At 59.4% G+C, this 18,500-nt stretch overlaps 1 protein-coding gene across 2 annotated transcripts in view; it reads left to right on the forward strand.

The window, feature by feature from the left end:
* The window catches only part of INPP5A (inositol polyphosphate-5-phosphatase A), a 185,454-nt gene that overhangs the window by 154,091 nt on the left and 12,863 nt on the right, over positions 1-18,500 (forward strand). For both annotated transcript variants that reach the window (XM_036923441.2, XM_036923460.2), the window contains exons 10-12: positions 9,103-9,198; positions 9,277-9,351; positions 16,169-16,242. In XM_036923441.2, coding sequence (XP_036779336.1) covers positions 9,103-9,198; positions 9,277-9,351; positions 16,169-16,242 — 245 coding nt within the window. The remainder of the gene's footprint in view (positions 1-9,102; positions 9,199-9,276; positions 9,352-16,168; positions 16,243-18,500) is intronic.

Below are 18,500 nucleotides of genomic sequence, written 5' to 3' on the forward strand. Positions count from 1 at the left end.
GGCTCACAGCCCTGTGGGGATGTCAGTCCTGGGGCATGGGCCAGCTCTTCTGTGCCAGGCCTGGGGGCAGGCCCTGCGAGCCCACCACCCAGGCAGAGTGCAGTCGGCCTTGCACACGCCCGCCGCCGCTCGGCTGCTCGTCCGCACAGCGAGGAGGAGCGGCCTTGGCCTCTCCGGAGCCTGGCAGCCAGTCGCTGGAGGGGACGGCCGGGGTCCATGATGCCTTCCCCCCCCGCCCTGGGTCTGGACCTGGTGGGTCTGTGGAAGGTGTTCTCACCAGGTCCCCCGGCGGGCAGAGTGCCCCAGCCAGGCCGCCAGGCTGTCCTGGGAGTCAGCCCTGGGCCGAGCTGTGGGCACCCAGATGCCTGCTGGACACAAATCTGAGGAGCCCATACTGCTTCCCCCTAGGACCATAGGGTGGCCCAGTGTGCTGCGTGGGCACTGCGGCTGCTCCGTTGCCGCCCACGTGCTTCACCAAGCTGGCAGGGAGTCAGCGGGAGCAGCCTTGGGGGAGGAGATGAAAGGCTCTTTATGTCATGTTGTTGTTCAGGATGGACAGTGGACAATGCGGAGCAGGGGGAGGAAGGCCCGGACACTGATGCAACCCCATGGCAGTGCCTCCTCGCCAGCTGCCGCGGCTCGCCTGCTCCCGGTGGTGGTGCATGGCCGTTGCCCTGTCCGTGTTGCTCTCTCCCCGGGCCCAGGGCTTTGCCAGCAACATCTTTGAGAAAGATGGAGCTGCCTGGGGTCCTCTCCAGGAAGTCAGAGCTCATGAAATGCTGGGATGTTCTGGGAAGCTCTGCAGAAGGAGCAAGTGCCTCTGCGGAGTGAGGACAGCAGGCCCCGCAGTGCTTCCTGGCAAACCCCTGATGGGGTCGCCTCCACTGCCCAGTCCTCAGGCCCCACCAGGATGGCCCTTTCTGTCTCAGGCAGGAGACCCGGTCCTGAGAATCCCGGAAGAGCATCACGCCGGCTCCTCTGAGGGTGGTGCTGATGACAGATCCATCTCCCTCTTGCTGCTCAGCTGTGCATAAGTGTGCGTGCATCCACTGAATGTGTGCACACATGCATGTGTGCAAAAACATGCCTGTGTGCATTTTCATGCACCGTGTATGCACATGTACATTGCAATTTGTGTGTGTGTGTATGTTTAGTGAATGCATGTGTGCTGTCTGGTGTGTACATGCGTGTGTGTGCGTATCACAAGAGGAGGAAGGCTGATGCACTGGCCAGGGCTCTCCTGAGATTGTGAGCACAGGTCATTGAGTCATGCCGTTTCCAGTGCAGATGGCATGTGGCACCCGCGCCATCGTGCTGGGCACGCAGGCTGTTCTCCTCTGTGCACGTGGGCCATCGTCTCCAGGAGCACCGCCTTCATCAGGCGCGCTGGTGGCATGGGTCAGCTCTTGCTATCATATCTGATGAGCTCTTATTTTGGGGGTGCAATGTATACTCCCCAGTGGGGCCAGTTAGAGAATTGGATGAGACCCTCATGTCTGAGCACTCTCCCCCAGACCCAGTCCCCAGTGACCAGGGCAAGCGGTAGGCACTGACTGACGTCCATTCCTGGGTCATCAGTCAGGTGCTTTACTGGCTCTTTCTCCTCTTTGGATGATACATTTTGGAGCTGAAATGATGTAGGTTACCCGTTAGGTAAGAGCTGATCGCTTGGGACCAGCTAAGCTTTCCTAGTGTTTCTGGAACTGAGGGAAGCACCCGCCTGGGGGCCTGGGCTGTGTGAGGTCAGAACCAAGCGTTTTCGTGCTGCCCCCACTGCACGGTGACCCAGTGTTTAACCTTGGACCTTCGGTGTACCGACCATGAGTCCCAGCAGTAGTCTGAGGTGCACCTTTCAATCTCTTGGTTCTGAGAGTGCGTCTGGGAAGCCTGGTGTGAGGCCCACGTGTATGCGCACAGTTGAGTCAGCACAGCACAGGGCTGGCGCCAGCGCCCCCAGAGCTGATGGGGTGCTAGTCTGACACACATTTACATTAATGCTCCTGTTCCTGGAAGATTATTTGTAGCAGAAAAGATCATGTTTATCCTGTAGAGGCCTATTTTCTAGAGTCATTTGAAAAATTTAAATTTAAAAGGTAATGATTTTCCATTAACTTGTTTTAAAGGAAAACCTATGTAAAGTACTCAGGTCTTTGTAAACCATTTTTTATAAATCCTTTTCTACTGCTTTCTTAATCACTACATGAGAGATGGTAGGTCAACTTTTATTTGGCCCTTTTTTATTTTTAGACATTTTATGTCTGTAATTTAACCAAAACTAACAGGGTAACAAGAGAAACAGTGGTGAATGTTTTACTGACATGCCTGTGGTCAGCTGGTTGTTCAGTGAAGAGCTTTCTCCGCGTCGGCAGAGCCCATCTCACGGCCCTTACTGCCGAGGGGCGGGTCTCTCTGACCTCAGTGATTTCCTGGGGGAGGAGAAAGGCGCCCCGAGAATTTGGTGACAGGGAGAGGATCACCTTGGGGCAGCTGAGGTGGGCTGTTCGGGGCCCTGCAGCCCTGTGCCAAGGGCCTGAGTGCCCACTGCATCTGATCCCAGTGCGCATGCAGCACAGGGCACGCGGGAGCCCTGCGCCTGGGAACTCAGTGCCCATCACACCTGACGGTGCCTGGGGGGCAAGGACAGGCTGGCTCAGGATTGCCTGGGCCCAGCAGCTGGCACTGCCACAGTGCCAGTGCCTGCTTGCTTCCACCACAGGCCCCTGTAGAGAGGGCTTGAACCCCACCTCCACTGGCCTGGTGGGGGACGGCTGTGGGGCGTGCTTGTGGGAGGAGGTCTGCTTGGTCGCAGGGGCTCCGGGGCTGATGGAGAAGCCCTGATCCCGGAAGGGGTCAGGTGCCAGCTGTGTGCCTGGAGCCTGCCGCTGAGAGCGATGTCCATGTCCTCGTCACTTAGTGCTCACACGGGGCAGACAGCCGTCTGCTGGTGGGTGGACCCAGGGCCACGGAGGCCCGGAGAAGGCTGTGTGTGGCACCGGTGTGTCCCAAGTTGGTCCAGGCCCCCAGAGGTACGCGCCCAGCCACGGCCCTGCTCCCCTCATGAGCTGCAGAGGCCGGGCCATGCCTGACTGCACAGCCTCTCCGCACACATGGCTCCTCGCTCTGCAGGGCTGGACAGGGCGGATGCCTTCTGGGAGGCAGAGCCCCGGGCTGACCTGCAAAGGGGCCTCCGGCCGACACCCGGGGACAGCCAGGCGTGACTGGCCGCACCCGCATGCTGTGGTCCACAGAGCCCACTTTGGTGTTGTGGAACTGCTGCTGTTTCTGGAAGGGTGATGGCAGCGAGGCTCTGACTGAGGGCCGTCCTGAGAAGCAGCAGGCGGGGCCGCGCTACTCGGCCATGGCCATCAGAGCCACCACAACGTCCTTGACCTGCGTCTGGAGTCCAGCATGGACGCAAGGAGGGTTGGCCAGCCTCAGAGAAACATCACTGACACTGATGACGCTGATGTGTCCAGTGCTGGGATTTGTCATGTGCAGGTTTGCTGCTTCCCTGGCCCCCCGTTTAAAGCTGAGGACGCTGCTTTGAGGCCCATTTCTTTCACAGGCTGCTGCTTGCAGCTTTCCAGGGGCTGGGCCCTACAAACATCTGTTGGTGGCTGGAGTCAGGAGCCATCCGGCCACGTCCCTGTCACCTTCCTTTGTCCCCTCGCCTTTGTGTTTGATTTCATGCTATCGGGGGTGTCCATGTTGTTCCATGTGAAGATGTCAGAGGGATGAAAGCTCGGGGGCAGGGTCACGTCGAGAGGAATGGGCAAGAAGGCCAGTGAGATGTCTCTCCAAGCCCACCCACCAGCCTAGGTCCAGCCCCAGCAGAGGCCCAAGCGCAGCCACAAGCCACGCGTCCTGCAGAGCACGCGCAGGGGCAGCACTCGGTTCCTCCCCTCCCTCCTCCTGCCACGGGTCAACTGGACATCCGAGAAGTGCACGGCGGATGCCCTGCTGAACAGTCACACTTTCTTTAAGACTGGGTACTTCTCTTTCTCAGCTGAGAAGGAAGCTTGTAAACCTCAAAGATTGGGGCTCAGCGCACATCTGCCCAGCGCTGACCCCATCTGCCCATGGGCGGCCCCTCTAGTCCCCAGCATGGCCTATCGGGAGAGGCAAGGTGGGGACAGGGCCCCCAAGCAGCACCCAGCTGCCTGGCTCTGGTGCGTCTTCTTAAACTTGCGGCATGGGGCAGACCGCAGCCGAGCGGGAGGGGTGTGGCAGGCCACTTCCTTCCTTCCTCGTGAGGAGGCCCTCCTGCAGCAGGCGGAGTCGTGTCCATCTCTTCGAGGTGTGGCCTGCAGTTGCTGCCCTGCATCCCCGGGGCTGAGTGGCTGTCCACACGGGTGCAGGAGCATGCTGGTCACCCTCCACGACGGCCAGGACCGTAGGTGGGGGTGGCCACGGTGCCGCTGCTGGGACCAGGGCTTGGGGCCTCACAATCTCAGAGAGCAGGCGACATTCTGTTAATTTGTTGTTTTAAGACTGTTTTGATTTGATGGAGTGCCCAGAAGCCGAGTCCCTCTGAACAGGATGCCCTGGCTGGCTGCTGGAGTTCCACTTTGCCACCCAGAGCCCTTCGCAGGAAATGCCCCTCACCCCGGGCAGAGCGGCCCCCTGTCTGCATCAGGTGGCCATGGGGATGCCAGAGCTCCCAGGTGGGGCTGGAGTGCCCTCAGTCCTGGCCTGTTCCTGTGTTCTGGGGGCCTGTTCCATAAGAGAGGTTCTCCTGGGGGTGTCTGAGCAGAGAGGGGGCACGGGTCACTTCCTCCAGGAGGTCTCATGGAAAATAAAAGTCTGATTCTCTCAGTGATAATCTTAATTCCTTAAGAATGTGCTAGAACATTTCCCCCAATAGCTGCCTGTAGTGTGTATCTAAATTTGGGGGTAAACTGACTTTGTAGTTCATTTCAATTTTGTCTGTGTGCCTTCTGCTCCCATGTGGAGGGAGAGGAGGCACAGCAGGGCAGCTCCAGGAGGCCCTGCAGTCACCCTGCTGCAGGCCTGGGTGGCTTGGGGATGCAGCCTGCGTGTTAAACAGGCTGCAGACGTCTGGCCTGACGGTTTTTGTGTGCTGACTAAAGTCAGCACACCTCTTTGTGCAGCCATTGAGGAGTGACAGTGGCCCTGCCCACCCCCAAGAAGCACTGCTCTGGCCCGGGCATCTGCGCCCTCAAGGTGCAGGCCGTATCAGGGGCCCCTTCCCCCTTGGGGCGGATTTGGGATGGGGTGTCGGCACCAGCGGCCCAGGTCAGGAGCCACGGCAAGGGGTTCAGACGTGCGGCCCTGCTCCCCGAGCCACTGGACAGCTCCGGCGGGGACAGCAACATCTGGACCTTTCAATCCGGTCAGGTAGCTCTGCCTACCCGCACGGTGGTCTGGGGGCCTGTGTCCCCCTGAAGGCAGGCTCCTCAGAAAGCTTCAGGCCAAGACCTGTGGACCGCCTGCCGTGACTGTTCTGGGCACGAGTGGCTCAGCACTGGCGGGCGGGCTCGAGTCACAGAAAGGGCACTCAGGGCTCCACCAGCCCACAGATGGCTCATCCACATCGAGATGAGTGTGTCCGCACCAGTGACCGCTAGCGGATCAGAAGCCACTGCCACACCAGGGTGCTCTCCCAAGGGGATGAAGCGCTGTGGGCCCCGCCGACTCCTCAGCACCCACGTGGCACCCAGTGTCCTGCTACCTTGGTGATTCTTCACAGCAAGGGAGGGGCTGCGAGACTGGGGTGTCCTGGGCCCCAGCAGGGAGCGAGCTCGGGGCAGGAGGGGCAAGGCCGCAGGCTCACCCCAGCGCGGCTTCTCGCAGGACATGCTCCTGGGGACCTTGGTGTCACCCGGAACCTGCCACGTGGTGCCTGCACACAGGCCGTGGGCCCAGCGGGCCCTTCGGAGCCCCGCGGGAGCCTGCAGGCCCGGTGCGCCTGCGCATCCTGACCCCGGCGGAGAAGGAAAGCGCGCCCAGTACACACAGGGCTCTGCAGGCAGAGGGCTGGGAGACTTGTTGTCCGTGTTCAGCCAAGCCGTCTGTAAATGCAAATGTGCGTCGCTTTCTGTGTGTCGGGTGGAGGGAAAACGGCACGACGGCAAAGCCTTGTGATGCTTCCCTCCCCAGGGGAGAGGAGGAGCCCACGGGGCCTGGGTGGCGCCTGTGCCCCTGGACTGGGGCTTTCCTGAGACCCCTGGGGCTTCGAGAGGCAGGGCCAAGCCCCCTCAGTGTCCTCCACAGCCCAGGGCTCACCCCGCTCCAGGGACGTGTTCTGACCTTGTACCCTCTGCCCTGCCTCAGAGACGGGAAACAGCTGCTCCTGTGCCCCCAGCCCTGGCTCTCAGACTGACCAGCCCCAACCTCTCCTGGCCTCACTGTCCTGTTCTCCTGCCAAGAAGCCTGTGTTATTTGCTTCCCATCACCTTGCTAGTGACCCCCACCCTGACACCCCCATCACCTCCAGGCATGCAGGACCGTGCCCGCCTGGCTCTTTACTGACCCGGCATGGTGCCCATCTGGGCTGGCATGCAGAGCTCTCTGCAGAGTGCTGCCTGCCTGGTTGGACTGTGGTGGTCCTTTGGAAACTTCTGGTGTCAGGCGGGGCCTATCCTGGAGTCAGCTGCTGTCCCGGGTGCTCCGTGGCTATGCTGCTCCTGGTGCAAAGGGAAATTTGCTTTCAAAAATCACAATTATAAATGGACCTGAAGCTTTCAGGCTGTTGGTAAATGCAAATTGAGATGCTTTTTAAAATACCTACTGCCTCTCGAAGTGGATACACAGGAGATAGAATTATGGATCTTACTGACCGTTTAGAAACTTAGCAATTAAATGAGAAGACTTTGCAAAGTCTGTACCGTTTGCTCTGTGGTTAAAGCTGCCTTACTAATTCCTGTTCCTGATCATAGAAATTGTTAGATCTGTTTATATGTGCTTGCCTGATTTCTCTCACCAACACAGACCAAAACTCACCATGTAGAGTTTATGAACATGCTTTCTGAAAGATGCATCCCCCAAATCAGGCTCTGTTCAGGAAGGCCCAGAAGGAGATGTGAACTTGGAACTTTCCTACCAGTTCTGTCCAGTCTCAGGACTAGTTTATGTTTCAGGAAGCCAGGGGCTCCTCAGCCACCTGGGCTGTCACGCAGGTGCTTGCCCTGAGGCCTGGGCTAAGCCCCACCTGCTCACTGTCCTGAGGCCCAGGGACCACCTGGCCCTTGTGTCAGGAGCAGAGCATGGTGAGAGTTCTGTAAGGCTGCTCTTGGGGTCCAGAGTAGAGTTTTAAACGTTGGGGAGAGTTTGTGGCAGTTGAGAAGGGGGCTTGGGACAGACCTAGCTCCTGGTATGAGTAGGGCTAATTGTACACAGACACCTCTGACCACCAGTGGCTTTGTGCAAACCAAATGGGCCATAAACCTGCGTCATTGGCAAAATGCGCTGGAAACAGCCTCTGTGGGCTGAGTCTAGGGCTCTGGGTACCTGTGGGCGCCCCATCCAGCAGCACGCTCCCTCAGATCCAGACTGAGAAGAAACGCAGAGATGGCCTACACACAGCCGAGGGACAGCCTTCAATCCCCAGAGCAAACCAGGCCCCAGACGAGGTGCTGGGCCCCCTCTGTGTGGTGCCAGTGATCCAGCACTGGCTCTCCAGAAATAGCATGCTGGTTATTTTTCTCTACCTTCTAAAGAGAAAAATCCCTGCCGAGTAGGCGAGTGGGAAAAGCTGCCCTGCGCGTTTCTGCACGAGTGGTCAGGACCACCAGCCAGCTCAAAGGCCGGAAGAGGCCCGCCCCGCGCCACCACTGCTGACCCTGCTGAATGAGGCGGGGGTGGGCGTGGGAGCTGACGGGAAGAGACTCGCAGGCAGCCCCTTCCGCACAGGCTTTGGGAGCCTGCCTGGAGTGGTCAGATAAAGCACTGGTTTTTTAAGTTTTCAGCAGAGCCTTTGGGAGAACCATGAATTTCCTGAATTGTGCCCTGGGGTGGCTACAATGGCTGTCTGCCCGCCAAGCTCTCTCCATTCATGGGAGCCTTAAGCCACTTAGCACATTAGCATCTGGATGGAGCAGACCTCCTGGGGTCGCAGGGATGAGCAGGGCGGCCACGCTGCTCCAGATTGTTCGGCGCTTGTCCCAATACCAGACGTTTGAAGGCGGCCAGACTGATTTGTGACACATGAGTCCAAAAGCCACTTTAGGGGGCTTGACCTGCTTAGCTGATCTGTGCCCAGAATGTCAATGGCCTGTCCCGGACTGTGCTTTGGGGACGGCAGCAGCCACATCCCCTGCACCCTGGGCTGTGCGTGTCCCTCGGCCCCAGCAGCCCCAGAGGGGGCCTGCATCCCAGACTGCCGGGAGTCCCAGACAGAAGGCCTGCCCTGAAAGCCAGGCTCTGGTCACACGGCTAGCTGTCCCCAAGGGTGGGGTGCCTCTCCACAGCACCCTACACAAAGACACATGTGAAGGAGTGTTTGTGAAAAGTCAAAATTAGTTGTTTTGCTGCAGTGGTCTTTTTTCGAAATAAAGTCCTTTATGAGAGCCTTTTTACAGAACAATGTCACTGAGGTATAATTTACACACACCCCAACATCCAGGCCGCCTCGCCCGCCCAGCCCAGCCTGCCCCACCTGGCACTGCCTCTGCCTGCCATCTGCACTTCTGGGCATTCTGTGCAGAGGGCGCCTGTGGAGTGTGACCTGTGCACGGAGAGCGGAGAGCGGCCCCTTCAGCAGCAGGGTGGGGCCCCGGTTACCCCACGTCCCCGCCGACTTGCGAGCTGGCCTCACAGCCTGGGCCGAGCCCTTGGCTCCCTGCGGTGCACCATTGGGGTGTTTGTCTTGCTCCTTCGCCATGTCCCCGAGCACCCTGGCCACCCTGCACCTCCTCCTGCTCTGCAGGAGGAGCCCTGTGGACAGGCCCACCACGGACACTCTTGCTTCCGTGCGGGCGAATTGGTGGCCCCGCCGTCTCTCCTGATGTGGAGATGAAGTCCATGGAAGTGGTGAGGGAGCCGCCCGGGAGGCAAGGGGCACGCTCGGAGGCTGAGTGGGCCCAGGCCTGGCGGCTGGCGGGAACAGCACTGCGGGACTGAGTTCCTCTGTGTCTTCCCCAGACTCTCTGCACAAAGGCCACGATGCAGACAGTGCGGGCCGCTGACACCAACGAAGTAGTGAAGCTGATATTCCGTGAGTCTGACAATGACCGGAAGGTAAGTGCCCCTGGGGCCCGGGCCTGCCGCCGTGCCGCCCCAGCTCCCCCCGGCACTGAGGACCCTCTCCTTCTGCAGGTCATGCTCCAGCTGGAAAAGAAGCTCTTCGACTACTTCAACCAGGACGTGTTCCGGGACGACAACGGCACAGCGGTGAGTTTGCTGCGGGAGGCCCTTCACCCCGGGACGCGCCCCCCACACCCTCGGCCCCTGCCACCCGGTTCCCCCGCCCCACCCCCGGCTGTCACAGCCCAGGACCTGCTCACCAGCTCCCACCCTGGGGCCGTCTCCACGGAGACCCTTCCAGGGACCTGGTGATGGGCAGACAACCAGCCTGGCCGGCAGCTTCGGGGACCTGGGACCCGCAGGGTGCTGGGTGCTTCCCCTAGCTGATGGGGGGCCTGGGTGTTGATTGGATGGGAGACACAGGTGCATTGGATGAGGTATGCCCGGCACCAAGTGTGAGTGTGCTCCTGGGGGCACACAGTGTGAACATATAGCTCAAAGCCCACGGCCTAGAACTGGTCCCTCCCAAGCAGCCACACCCACCGTCCTGCACGGTGAGGGCCGCATGCAGAGGCGCAGGAGGTTCCTGGGCTGTGCCACAGGCTCTTACAGCGGTCGGCTCGGGCCTGTTTTCAGTGACTTTACCAGATGTGTGTTTGGGCAGCCACAGTGACCCTGGAGTTGAAAAGTTGACATGTGACATGTGCCAGTCTCCGTGGCAAAAATGTGCCTGCTGTGGCCAGTTCCGAGCTGTGACATCACAGCTCCAAATTCCTGGAAACATGAGAAGCCCTGGAGCTGCTCTGAGGCAGCTCCGTCCCTGCATCACCCCCAGGGCTTCCATATGGGAGGCGGGCCCTGCGAGAAGCCACATCCAGTAACGCACCAGAGAAGCATGAGGGCCCCGAGGGTGCTCAGGGCAGAGGCACCCCCCTGGGCATGCGGCCTGGCTCATCTCAAGGGTTGCCTTGCCCTGTCTGTGCTTCCCGCACTGGTGGGGGCTGTCTGTCCTGCTGTCCGCATGTCCAGCTCCCCATTCCTGCCCCCACACCCCTGCATCCATACCCCTCCTCCCAGGTCCCCTCTGGGCCAGGCTTCCTGCCCAGGGCTCCCTCCTCTCAGCCTCCCTGGCTTGCTTTTGCCCCATTACTGACCTGATCTTCCCACCAGCCTGGCCCCCAGTGGACGCACCCCCCACTCCACCCTGGCCCATTCATGTCTCACCACCTCGGGCAGCTGCAGGCCCTGGCAAGGGTGCCTCTGCCGTGACCCCTCAGTGCACGTGCTCAGCCACAGACCCCAGGATGGCAGGCCCCTGAGCGGGGACTGAGTCCTGCTTGCTGTCTGTCCTAAAGAGGTGGCATCCTGGTGACGTTGGCAGGACGTGGGGCACTGGGGCAGAGGAGGAGCCCAAGGGGCAGGCTTGGGGACAAGACACATTTTGAGGTGCCCAAGAGACTCACATGCCATCCTGTCCCTGAGCAGCAGTGTGACCGTCTGAGCTTGGAGGAGGCCAGGCAGGGTGGTCTCTGAGGTCCGGGCAGAGCCACCAGGGCAGGGAGAAAGTGGGGGCTCCCTGGGAGGAGGTGGCCCTGGGGCGGCCAAGGGCCAGAAGGTCCCAGGAGGAGCAGCAGGTGCGGAGAAGGACGCTCCCTCGGTGGAGGGGGGATCGGGCCCGAGCCAGGCAGCGGCATGCTGGCGAGGAGGCAGGCACTCCAGACTTGGGCACCACCACTGCTTTCGTCTTTCATGTTCAGACAAAGGATGTGGTTGGACCTGGAAGTACATCTCTGTTGCTGTGTTTATTCAGCGTATGAAATGTGTTTTTTAAGGGGAAAGAAAATTAGTTGGAGCATTCAGTGTTTAGGGGAACTCGTGATTCTGATTCTAAGATGAGAAAATGTGGCAGAGTCAAAGTGGAGAGTAGACTCCGCGTGGCCACTCCTGTGTGCCTTCCACACCAGGAGCCTCCGTGGGTCAGGGCCTGGTGCAGGGTCCCCAGCGGGCGCCCGCTCTGCAGATCCGGGTTCTGTCTTGAGGCAGCAGTGCCTCCAGAACTGCCCGTGGGCTCACACTGGTGAGCGGGGCCCCCACCAACCCTGCCCGGCTGCTTGGCCCTTTGGGAAGTCGGCCTGTATGTTGGTCGCACAGAGGAAACGGGTCATCCCCGTCAACCAAGGGGCCAGAGGAGTGGGCGGGTGAGCCACTCGCCACCTGGTGACGCGCAGCCCTGGCCACCGGGACAGCGGCTGGCGGGTGGGCCCCCGGACGCGGCCCCAAAGCACCACATCCTTCATCAGCCAGCGGTCTTGTACCCGTCTGACAGAAATTTAATTCAAGCTGGCTCCTGAAAATAATTATTGTATTTTAAGAGTAGTAATCATTGGCCGGGACATGATTGAATGTGTCCATGCCTATTGACTTTTTCTATGATTTATGGCTTTGTTTAGTCGATATTCCCATCGAAATTGTATAATTAATTGTAAGTGTGGCTGTCAGGGCTGCAGGATGGAGTGCCCTGGTGAGGATCTGGGGAGATTAAATTTTCCTCGGCTGTCCCAGGGCAGGGCTTGGGAATTTTCTCAGCACTTGGCCTGTTGGATAGAGATGTTTTCTGTGTGTTTACCAACTGCTCTAGCTCAAGGCGCATTGATTTTCTGGGCTCTTTTTTCTTTATCAGCGTGGTGTCTCTGCAGTAACAGTGGAATTTGTGCAGCTGGGACAGCTCCTGACAGATACATATGATCAGCCAGCAGCTTTATCATTGTCCACACACGCCCGCGCTGTTTTTCACTTTGTAATCAAAAAGAATGTTTAAGATACATGTGGTATTGGTTATCATGTTGTGAAAAATCTCAAAGAGATACAAATTATCATTTCAACAGAAACACAGGGTCTCTGTAATCAGAAGCGCCTCCCTGTCTGGGGCTCTGTGCCAGCACAGAGCTTCTGCTCCCTGGATGGGGCGTGAACGGTCCCCATGGAGTTCTGGGTGCTGTCTCCATGCTGGCCCAGCAGGAAGGGTCCCGCCAACCCGTCAGAGCCCTGGGCAACAGGGACAGGTCGACCCCATTTCCATCCTTCCCGGGCAGCCGGGCCTGGGACCTGATGGGCCCACTCAGGGTTCATAGGTAAACGCCCCAGCTGCCAGCACGTGGGTTTGCATCTCTTTGTGGATGTGGGGTTCGCCTCTGCCTCCCCCAGACCAGAAGGCCCGGAAGGCACGGGCCAGCCTGGAGCTGCCCAGCCTTTGCTGTCATGTCCAGCACAGCCCAACACGCAGAGGTTCCGGAGCTCCTGCCGGGTGGAACACGCCAGTGCTCACATCACGTCACAGCAGATGGGTCCTGTGCGGGCGGCACCACCCAGAGATGCAGGGTGAGGGCGAGTGCCTGATGGTCCATGGCAACAGGCAGGGGACTGGCGAGGGCACGTTGCTGATAGAGACCGTGGGGTCCGAGCCCCCCAGCTTGGCGCTGTTAACTGGTCTAGCAGCTGGAAGACCCAGCTCATCCCAAACCAGATCTTTATTTGCTTTTATTTTCACTCTGTTCCCTTACAAGTGGGAAAGTGGCAAGACTCATGTGGCTCCATCTCTAAATGCTGCCCCCCGGGAGGAGCCGGCCACTGGCAGGTCTTATGCAGTCGTACTGGGATCAGAAGCCATCCTGCCCGAGCCCCAGCGGGTCCCCCTCCCAGGGTCCGCCGGCTCCCCAGAGTGTGTTAGCGGTTTGCTCCTTCACTGAAAGTCCTTGCAGAGCCCTCCACATGGCAGCTGCGGACCCCGCCCGTGTGGGCACCCTCCGGGCGGTTCCAACCACTGAGAGCTCACGGGGACCCAGCCAGGCGTCGTGGCCTCTTCTGAGGCTGCGTTAAAACGGAGTGTTCAGAACGTGGCACGTGTGGGCACATTCATGGGGGACGGAGGCTGCGAAGGAGGCGGCGGCATCCTCGTCGTGCACGTAGGGGGAAGAGCCCTCTTTCAGAGAATCGGGCACCTCTGCATAGTCCCCATCCCCCGAGGGGCCTGACAAGAAGACTTCGCACGTGTGAGACCAGCGCCAGCCAGGCCTACGCTGCTGCCCAGCCGGGCCATGTTCTGAGTGAACAAAGGGCGCAGTCTGCGAGGACGGGCTGGCAGAGGGGGCCAGGTGGTCAGCACCACATGCACTGGGGCCGCCGTCAGGTGGGGGGAGTGGGAAGCGGCCCGCCGAGGAACAGGCCGTTTCGGCGTGGGAGGCTGGAGCTGGCAAGGACACGGCTGCAGCCAAGGCCTGGCTGTGTCTGCATCCTTGTCCAGAGCGGAGGGCTTGGGAAACCGTCACGGTGGTTTCGGAGCTTCCTGCAAAGAGTAAGGAAGAGAATTAAGCTTCTGTCCCCACACCTTGTAACCTGTGAGTTACATTCTGAGTACTTGTATTTAACAGCCTGCCTCATCTGCTGTTGCCTGAGTCCAGACGGCATCTCTTTAGGGCCGGCCCCACATCCATGTCGCGGCCTAAGGCTCCCATGATGAGGAGCCCGTGGATGTGCCATAGTTCCAAGTGCAGGAGGAGTTAGGAGGCGTCCGACTGGCCGGAGTCCAGAGGCGGCACTGTCAGGGCGGCCCCTCAGAACACCAAATAGTGGGGTACTTGATGGAAAGTATCAGGTGGGAGCATTGAAACCATCGTTAGCACGGAAGAATCAGACACGTCAGTAAGTACTGCCCCCTGGAAAAACCGGCAGATGGAAGACAGGGAACTTCTGGAAGTCAGGCCACAGGGGACGGTCTCCATGGGTGGGGTGAGTGGCGGCGCAGACCCAGCTGGACACGCTGCGGACAGCAGAGGCACAGGGAACATCTGGGGCACGCGAGCACCTGGCCTCGTGGAGAGGACCCGTGAGCAGCCCCAGGGGAGGCCAGGCTGCCCTGCAGGAGCAGCGCCCACAGGAGGCTGGAGCCGGTGGTGGTGGAGCGGCAGGGTGGAAGAGCTGAGACAAGCACAACCCCCGTGCTCACGGACGCGGGCTCTGCACACCGGGACTGAGCGTCGGCCGCGGGCGTGGAGGGACAGACGTGGCGTGGAGGCAGAAAGCAGGGAAACGCCGCCAGGCGCTCTGCGTCACAGCCAGGAAGGGGTGGGCGAGCGGGGGCTGGGTTGTCTTTGAGGGTCTGAGTTAGATTTGGGACAAATGATATTTGGCAGCTCCAGTGGGTGAAACACAGGTGCTCCCCGCCTGTCCTTTCCGCATGCTTGCGAGGCATCACCGCGCTGGCAGGAAGCCGCGGTCGGCGTTTTGACTCAGTGGCCGACTAGCCGTGACTCCTGGATTCTCCGTGGTCCTTCTCCAGACTCCACACTCCCACCCTTCCCAGAAAAGCTGAGCTCCTGGGCTCTTGGCGGGCCAGCTCTTCTTCCTGGTCACAAGGGCGTCAGCACCCATGCAAAGCCAGCACCCCTCCTCCAGCCCACTGCTGCCGCCCAGGGCCCTCTCCCGGCAGGAAACCTGTCATTGCAACCCTGATCTGGGAAGAGCAGGGATTCAACCTCTGGCATGATCCAGATAAGAAATTTGCTCATAGGTCTACGTGTGTGTGTGTGTGTGTGTGTGTGTGTGTGTGAGGGAGATTGTGAGTGTATCTGCGAGCACAGATGTAAGCCCACAGGGAAGTGCAGGGTGGCCCAGGCCCCACCCGTGAAGTGACCTCCCTCCCTGGAAACTTCCTCTCTCTCCCAGCCACACTGAGGAGGTGACCTTGGAACATTCCAGAAGCTGTCTGGCCTGGGGTCCTCCCTAGAAGGGGAGCCACTCTGTGCTCCCCACCCGTGGGTTCCCCACACCCCCATGGTCCCCAGAGCCTCCCTCGACCCCATGCCTTTGTTCCCACCCTGCACCCCACACTGGGCCCTGCACCCCACACACACAGGTCTGCCAGCCTGAGTGGGCAAGGTCTGTTTGGCTACAAGCGTTTCACACCAGCACATGTTGGTTCACATGTGGCACCCATGGGGTGCAGGCCCCCACCTCCCATGCCTGAGCCTCACCAGGCAGGATGTAAGGTGTGAGTCTGTTCTGTCCAGGATTCTGCAGGAATGTACCTCATGAGGTTGATACCGGGTCCTGTTTGTGCAAAAAGGGCGTTGGTTTATTCTCCAAGACCACAGACACCTCATGGCTCCTTCTGGTGGAAATGCAGCTGTTTACCCCTGGCCCACCCTGGAGGTGCTTGGGGAGGGCCTCGAGCAGGTGGCTCAGATAGCAGCCTGGCCTGTGGGTTAAATGCCATGCACACGGCACTGCAAGTCACACACTTTGGGAGTGATGGATGATGTGGCGGGGAGGAGAGGGCCATGGTGGCTTTGGGGGGAGCCCCTGCACGATGCCATGGTCTGCACAGCTGTGAGGATAAATGATTAACGAATGCATCCCGAGAGAGTGCGTGGCAATGGCTTGTCACAGCCCAGTGTGGTCAGACGCTGCTGTGGCACCTCTTCCCTCCTGGGGGCATGATGCCCATGCAGTCTGGCTCTAAAGAGGCCTGGGGTCCAGGCTGTTCCATCTCCTCTGCGTGTAGAAACCAAAGCTTCACACCCAGTTTGCTCCTGGAACCCCAGTGTGTGAACTGTTTTTATCATCTTTCCACGCAAGGTGGGCAGTGATTACTCTCTGACATAATTTAGGTAAAACGGGCGCCACATCCCCTCTGCTGGGTGCTGCGCGGTGTCGGCAGGGTGAGGTGGTTCCGCACGGCTGGTCCGTAGCTAGCAGTGCAGGTTACCAGCGGCAGGCTTGCTGCAGACCAGGACGTGTTCTCACAGGCAGGAGGGGCAGCTCTCAGTAGAGCAGCCTCAACATGGACCAGGCCGTTTGCCAGAAGCAACAAGGGCCCCCCTGCAAATACACCACACCCCCAGGGGCTTCTCAGTGACCCCAGGAAAGCAAACCAAAGTGACCATATTTTCTTGTCTCTTTTGTTTAGCTCTTAGAATTTGACAAAGAGCTGTCTGTCTTTAAGGATAGACTGTATGAACTGGACATCTCGTTCCCTCCCAGGTAAGAAACAGCAGCTCCTGCTGGACAAGCAGGGCTTCCTCCTCCCGTGCGTCGGCCTGGGCACACCAGGCCTTCCTCCTGCCCTCTCCACAGCCACAGCAAAAAGACAGCCAGATGAGAGCAGCAAATGATATTTTTCTTCTCTTTGAAAAGATGTTGTTTCTGCTTTCCAAAATATGGCCTCAGATTAGCATCCTAGGGCTCACAGAGGCAGCTCCATGTCCTGGGTCCTTCTGGGACCACCAGGACTGACCACAGCGGGGTGCCTGGGTGGGTTTTTGGTTCTGTTTTTGTCTTTCTCAGGCATGTAAGCTTTTGCTGTGTTTACTCTGATGTTTATAGAATCTTGAAATTTGCAGGAATAGTAATCCAGCCCAGGGGATGCAGCCCAGACACACACCCAGGGCCTCAGAGGGGAAGGGAAAGAATAGAGAAGGAGAAACAGTTCTCAAAAGTGGCCCGGGAGGCTGTGGCCGGGCACTGGGCCTGCAGGACTCAGCCCACCTTCGGCCACGCCGGAGGCTGTGCCCTGAGATGCGGTGATCGTTGCGGATACCTCCCGCGGTGCTCCACACGTGCCTAGGGCAGACTGTGTGCACAGAGAGGTCACCCTACCCTCTGTCAGGCCCGCAAGGCTTGGGATGCGCCTGCTGAGCATAAATCTTTCGCAGAGCTTGATTGGTCCCTGGGGTGAGGTCACAGGACACCTGGGAACGCCCTTTGTGATGTGGCAAACCGGCTTTGCAGGTGCGATTAAGAGAGTTCCCTCAGTGGGGATGTGGTCCCGGACCCGGGGCCCCGGACCCAGGATCCCTCACAGCAAGCTGTCTGGTGGAGGCAGGAGGGGTGACAGGAGGTGGCACCGGCCTGAGCTGGCTTTGCAGATGCAGGGGGAGGGGCCGGCTGGCTGGTTTAATTATCAAATACTTAATCTTTATTTTGGAAATAGCATTGGAAGTTTTCAGAGATGGACATGTGGGGAGAAGAAACAAAGGTGTCCAGACTAAAACACTGGCTTTGAAGCCTGGGAGCCCAGCACACAGTGAGAAATACCCCAGCCTTTCCATGCAGGCACAGCCCCGGGCTGCACAGGGACCCCCCCAGACAGGGCTGCTGTGTGGAGTGCAGACAGGGTGTGAGCAAAGCCTGTGCTGGGAAGAGCAGGGATGCTGGGAAGGCTGTCAGTGCCTGGTGCCGCCCAGGTGTTCCCACTGTGCTGTACAGTAAGGGCCCCGGGCATGCTGCGTGTGTGCACGCTCATGCAGGGGTGTAAGCTCACACGCACACATGTGTAGTTGTGTGTATTTGCTCCTGTGCACCATGTAGGTGCCTGTGCATATCTGTGGGCATTGCATGAGCGTGTGTATGTGGGTATCCATGCATAGGTGTGGGGGAGTTGTGAGTGGGTTATGGACTGCACACGTGTGTATGTGCAGTGCATGGGTTTGCATATGTGTATACAGGGTTCTCACGTGCATGGAGGCGTATACATGGTGTGAGTATATACATGGTGGGGTATATGTGTATATGCAATGGGTACACATGCATGGGTTTATGCACATACATGGAGGTGAGGGTATGGCGTGTGTCTGTGCCTTTGGGGGCATGGAGGCTGTGGGTTGTGTGTGCATATGTACGTGTGTGTACACGTGGGCCTGTGTGGCGTGTGCATGTTGTGTGCAGGGTTGTGTTGCCCGGGTGTGGGTGTGTATCATCTGTGCACCACTGTCAATAAAGCGCAGTCCGTCGCTGCTGGAAGTGGGGGGACCTGACCTGAGGACTTCCCCACAGGCACTCTCAGGGCAGAGCCAGCTGGGTGCGGTCCCACCCCCACCTGGGGAGGCAGCGTGGCTGAGCCCCGCAAATGGAGAAGCACGTGGTAAGGGGACACGCCCTCTGTCCTCTTCAGAGGCTCCTCCCTGTCCCACGCACCCAGCGCCCCCTCTGCGGGAAAGTAGTCTGAAGAGGGGTCCCCACATGCCACACCCAGCACGGGACACCCCAGGTCGACTGCGGGCATTCACCACCTTTCTGAGGCCCATCTGGCGGCTGGAATGTGGGCTGCCCCAGGGTTCCGTGGAGGTGTCTCCCGGGGCTGCTGTCCGCCAGGGCCAGGGTACCGGAGTGGGGCGAGCTTGCGGTGCCCACAGACCCCCAGGGCTGCGTGGGGAGGGGGTCCTCAAGTCGCACCAGTGCAGCTTCCGCACGCTGGGTCCCTTCGGGGGGCACTCTGCTGCCGCAGGCAGACCCTGCTTGGC

Source organism: Manis pentadactyla, chromosome 8 (genome assembly GCF_030020395.1).
Source record: "Manis pentadactyla isolate mManPen7 chromosome 8, mManPen7.hap1, whole genome shotgun sequence".
Taxonomy (NCBI): domain Eukaryota; kingdom Metazoa; phylum Chordata; class Mammalia; order Pholidota; family Manidae; genus Manis; species Manis pentadactyla.